Source organism: Alligator sinensis, unplaced genomic scaffold, assembly GCF_000455745.1.
Source record: "Alligator sinensis unplaced genomic scaffold, ASM45574v1 scaffold64_1, whole genome shotgun sequence".
Classification (NCBI taxonomy): Eukaryota; Metazoa; Chordata; order Crocodylia; family Alligatoridae; genus Alligator; species Alligator sinensis.
In genome coordinates, this window is record NW_005842458.1 from 1 (window position 1) to 5,834 (window position 5,834).

At 47.0% G+C, this 5,834-nt stretch overlaps 1 protein-coding gene across 1 annotated transcript in view; it reads right to left on the reverse strand.

Moving 5' to 3' along the window:
* Positions 1-977: 977 nt before the first annotated feature.
* LOC112551404 (collagen alpha-1(VII) chain-like) overlaps positions 978-5,834 on the reverse strand; it is a gene marked incomplete at its 3' end in the record, with an annotated part of 93,856 nt that continues 88,999 nt past the window's right edge. Inside the window, exons 54-55 of the mRNA XM_025212351.1 lie at positions 2,968-3,089; positions 978-1,110 (exon numbers count right to left, since the gene is read on the reverse strand). Coding sequence (XP_025068136.1) covers positions 978-1,110; positions 2,968-3,089 — 255 coding nt within the window. The remainder of the gene's footprint in view (positions 1,111-2,967; positions 3,090-5,834) is intronic.

Consider the following 5,834-nt stretch of genomic DNA (forward strand, 5'->3'; position numbering starts at 1 on the left):
CGGTGCCATTAATGTCCCAGAAAAGTCCTCCGAAGGATTTCGTGGCTGCTCTCTCCATCACGACCAGAAAAGGACCGCAGAACACAACACTTGGTGCCATCTAGGCCAGTGCCCACCACTGTTACAATGGTACATAAAATGACAGAAAGTCACTAATTAAGGCACCGATGCTTAAACAAACAGTGCTACAGATGGGTTATGTTGCTAGTTATAGCTCCCAAGTTACAACCACAGCTGTCCTATTATTTGTTTGACTGACCTTCCTAAGGTGCATATCACCCAAGGCGTCAATGGGTATCTGGCTATTCAGGCAGGGTGACCCAAGCAGCTGGCCACATCACTCCTGTGTGTACCAATGGCTATGGGAACAGATGTGTATTTGCTTATTGTAAACTGCTCTGAGCCTTCTGGATAGGGTGGGATATAAATCTAATAAATAAAGATACAGCACCAGTCACCACGCTATGTGAAAACCTCACAGTCTCATGTCCCAAACCCCAGTGAGGGAGGGATATGCCCATGTTACAGATGTAAAATAAAGGCACAAGGCATCTAAGTGACTTTCTCCGAGCCATACAGAAAGTCTGAGGCAGAACTATAGTCTCCTGAATTGTAGACCAGCATCCTAGCCCCCCACCCATCCTTCTGCTAATAACAGGCTGCCCTGATGGAGAAGCACGGCGTGTTTGCGTGCCACTATTGGGCATAGTTGGTTTACCACACAGGAGGCCAAAAATGAGTTAAGCCAAATGCCAATCATATCAAGGAAATAGGTCCCAGTCACCCTGATTTAATCTGTGGAAGCTGCTTTCCACCATGGTGTAGGGCACCATGCAGAAATGCAGATGTAACAGAGACCTTGGCAATCTTGAAATGGCTAAGTAGTTCCTAATACATGCTAATGAGCCTGCCTGAACTGTCAATTAACTACAATCGCAGAGAATTAATTCTCCGCAGCCATCTTTAGTGATTCTTACTTTAGCGGGTTGTCTTACAGAGCCTGGGACCATAAACTGATGGTCATTGCTTTTGGCCTGATCTTCATTGGTCATTTCTATGCTGGCCAGAGCATCACTAGAGATATCATACTTCAGTGAACCCTGCAAGCCAAAGAAAACAAATGAGATAAGGTTGTGTGATCTGCGTTATGGGCTTGCTAAATTATAAATTCAAATCCTGGAAGGGCTGAAAGAGACTTGGATTCTTTCCAAGTAGATGGACTGCTTTTCATGGAGTCCACTGTCTTGCACGTCTTTCCTATAGGAGCTCACTGCTCTACGTGGCTGTTGTATGCCAAATGTTGTCTGCCAAATGTGACTGTTGTATGCCACGTTTTGTAACCGTAGAGATTGTGTTCAGTCCCCTTGACCAAAATCCCCCCCTTGTCACAGCTGTGCAAAGGGCTGCGGACCAGCCGGTTGCTCCCTCCCTCCCCAGAGTGGTCTGCATTTCACTGGGGCTGTCGGTGTGCAATAGAAACCAAGGTATACAATCTGCATTTTGGTTCCCAGTACTCCAAGCCCTACAAAGGTTCCTGTATCCATGGCTTTGGTCCAGTCCATTATCAAGGGAACAATCACTTGCATCTGTATTTGGGCTCAGCTTTCAAACACCCCAGGTGTCAGGTGCTTTAGGTCTGGCTTCAAAAGACTTTGAGATCCTTTAGGATGATGAGCTGTGTGACAAAGGTTAAGTTCTCCGTGTTAGTCTGAAGTCAAGCTGAAGGGAGGGTGGATTTGCACCTTATAGATGAACCAAAGTCATTCAGCTGAGCGCGGTGCGATCCATGAGCGGACAGACTTAGCTGTGTTAGTCTGAAGTCAAGTAAAAGGAAGACGAGTGTAAGGCCGCTATCATTATCACTATCACTGTCACTTCTTTAGACCACGTGGTTGCACCCAAGATTCAGAGCCTTAATGGGCTCTTTGCGCGGTGGCGGGGAGAAACGGATGGCAGTGTTTAAGCAGAAAGGATGGAGCCAAGGCCTGTCTCCCTAACACAGCAACAAATAGCAGACAGGTTCCCAATCCTGCCTTTCCAACCCATCCCATGCCCCCCAAAAGTTCTGCCCCTCTGCTCCCTCTCTGAGCCATGCACATATCTGATACCCTCCCTTTTGCTGGGTTTTTTTGCATTTAAGCCCTCGTTTGCACTATAGTGTTTGAGTCCAGTCAGGCCCAATGCTTCTATCTGCCAGAAACCTTACCCTGCCTCTGCTGAGTGGAGTAAAGCTTCTTCCACCATCCAGCAGAAGGGACAGTCTTGCCCCTACAACCCACTGCCATGGTCCCTTCAGCAGGTAAGGCCATCCCAAGGTGCCCTCTATACCCCGAAGCAGCTTCTAGGGAACTATGTAGACCCACCACACATGCACAAACACACTTTGTCAAACAACCCCCAAGCTCCTAAACCTGCAACGAATGCCAGCAAAACCTCTCACCCTGCACAACTTAGTCCTGCTTATGTTTCGCCGGGGATTTCACCACTTTGGCTGGCACGTCCTGTTGTCGCCAGCTCTCTCCCCCTAAAGGATCTTAACCAATCCCTTCATCCTTCCTGCACTTGGGAGCTTATCTCACCCATCATCCTTGCAAAAAGATTGCATTTGAACCATAGATCAAAGACCGTTAGTGCTTTTCAGCATAACATTACGTATTACACAGATGACTGCAAGTCACCAAAACAGACATAACAATAATCTCCAATATGGGGATGTCATAAATTCATTGCAACCAGCAAAGCCTTCCTCCATTGCAATGATCCAGTAAAGGGAGGAAGTGAAGCAGGATCTTTAGGTTAAAGCCACAGGACTTGCTGTCATTAAGACCTGAGCCAATTCCTGGCTGGTCCCATTCCTAACTCTGTAGTTTTGATCAAGTCATTTCTCTGGGCTCTGTTGCTTCTCTCACCTCTTCTTCTTGAGGCTCTGTCTGATCTTGGAGAAGCGCCATGGGATGGATACTCACTGGGTAGTCAGTGGCTTGCTTTTTCTTGGACATCTTGCCTTTCCTGGAGCTGGCCAAATGCTGGATGATCACTTCCAGGCCCTCTCTCAGGAGAAGGTCAGTGAGCTCCTTCAGAAGAGCCAACTGCAATGGAATAGAAACCACTCCATAAGTTCATAAGAACTGCCTTTTACTGGGTCAGACCACAGGCCCATCTTGCCCAGTCTCCTGTATTGCACAGGGGCAGAGGCTGGGTGCTGAAAAGGGGAGTGAACGGGATCGGACCAGGGTTTTTTCCACTGCTCCTTTCCCCCTTTGCAGCCTCCAGCATTAAAGGTCTAGGAAGTTGTGATTCAGACCATGCTCACCACCTACCAATGCCCCTTTCCTCCAAGCATGTGTCTAATCTGTCTTTTGAATCTAGTGAAACAGTCGGCTTCCACCACATCTGGTGGCAACAAGTCGCACGCTTTAATCCCACACCTGTGAAAAAGCACTTCCTTGTGTTCGTTTTAAACTCACTACCTATTCGATTCATTTTGTAACCCCTAGTTTTTGTCTTGTGAGAGTCAATAAAAAAATCCCCTATTGACTTTCTCTTTGCCATTTAGCATTTGGTAAACCCTTATCATGCCGCCCCTCAAGCATCTCTTTTTTTTTTAAACTGAATTGGCCTCGCCTCTTCAGTCTCTCCTCATATGGAAACCCTTCCCTACCACTGATCATTCTTATTCCCCTTCTCTGGATCTTCTCTAGTTATTCTGTATCCTTCTAGAGGTGTGGAAATCAGAACAGGGCACAGTAAATATTCAAGGCGTGGATACACCATGGATTTATAAAGGAGAATCGTGATACTTCACAATTCCCTTCTTAATGCCTAAAATTTTGTTTGCCTTTTTGATGGCTGCTGAGCACTGAGCTGATGTTCAAACCTTTCCCCGTCTTTACTGACATGAGTGAAGACAGCAAAAACACACCCAGTGTGAGATCATGCTTGACACACACATCAGATGATCTGTTTAAACCCAATGGTTAAAGAGAGGCCAACAGACTTGACCAGACATATGCCTGACTCATGGATATGTGATGTCAGGTCTCCAAGTCCCAATATCTGGTAGAAGTTTTCTCCTTCCTGGTGCCTAGTGAAAGGTACCCCTAACAGCACTGCAGATGGGAGTCTTTTGCTACAAATGTGCATCTTCTATGCCTCATCAGGCAACTCCACTCTTTAGTACTGCCATCCTAGTTGTGCTCTAGCTCCAGGCTGGGCCAGTGGTTAAGGTGCTAGCATCATAGAAATTAAATCATAGACTCATAGAAAATGAGGGCTGGAAGGGACCTCAGGAGGTCACATCTAGGTCCAACCCCCTGCTCAAAGCAGGACCAGCCCCAGCTACATCATCCCAGCCAAGGTTTTGTCTAGCCGGGTCTTCAAAACTTCCAAGGACGGAGAGTCCGCCACCTCTCTGGGTGACCTGCTCCAGTCCTTCACCACCCTCCTAGTGAGAAAGTTTTTACATTTGGGTGATTTACATTTGGGACTGGGAGCCATTCAAGTATTAGGGTCAGGAGCGCCATCAAAGAATCATAGCTAAAGAGAGGCCAACAGGCTTGACTAGACATATGAAATGAGGACTGGACATATGAAGTGAGTCCTGAGCAACTTGTGTTTAGTAAGTTTTAAAGTCACTATTTTGTCTCCTGCCTTACACAAGGCCAATTTGCCAGGCCACACAATCAATGGTGAGGAGCAGCTTCAAGGGTTTCTTGACTATGCGCACAACAGCTGATATGTTTAAACCCAGTGGTTAATGCAGGGCAGCCATGTCGGAATATTTTTGGCCTAAAGACATTTTCAAGTTGAGCAAACACAAGCTTATAGCTGGGCTTTTCAGAAGCACCTCCAGCCCAGATCCTCAAGGTATGTGGGTTCCTAACCCAAAGTCTGAGTAACTAAGCCAAACACAGACCCTGGTGAAAGTCAATAGGATTTGTAATAGGAGGTCAATAGGATGTCATGGAGACATTTTTAAATGCCCACATCCTGCTTGGCATCTAGTGAGAGGAAACAGCAGGGCTCCCTTGAGGCTTTCTCTAAACTTGAGCACTTGCATCTGAGCTCCAAGCTTCTCTACCATTTTCCTCACTAAGGTTGGGAACATGGAGATGCAAACCCTGGAGAAATACTAAGGTTGTCTGCAACAGTAAGATGGACTTGATTTTGAACCAAAGAACAGCCTGGGCTGGGCTTTCAAAAGAAGCCAAGAGCCCAAATCCCATCAAAAAGGAGTTGGGTGCCTTGCGCCACGTGCTTTGAATACCCCAGCCTTGCTTGTGACAACCTGGAGTGAGGAGAATAGGGAGGCACTACACTGATGGCCATGTGGCACTGACATTTGACTTAAAGAAGACACTATAGGAATAGCTGCTGGCTGGACTGTGTCCTATCCCTGGCACCCAGGGAGGCCACCCAGAGCTGGTTAGCAAGCTCCAGGGTGGAGAGCTGGATCTCTTTGGTTGGTGTCATTACATTGCGCAGTCTTGGCTCGTTGTCCTTTGTCTCACAAGTAGAGGACCAGCCCCACCTGCACTCCTACTGTGTTAGGTTTTACATACGTCTAGTACAAGAGCTGGTCCCTGCCTTGAAGAATTAGCAACTAAAGAGACAAGACAGTCAGAAAGGGAAGTATCGTGTCCATGTGGCAAAACAAGAAATAAATGTCAATGATTTCTGAAGCTGCAGGCACTAGCCTTAACCCTAGCATCATCCTTCTCCTGCTGGGTGGGTCACTTAAAGCTACTGGAGATGAATAATGGTAACTAGCCACTGTCGACTGAGACAGCCTGGCCTATTCATTATTGTCAGTTCCTGGAAGAGCGGGACCCCTC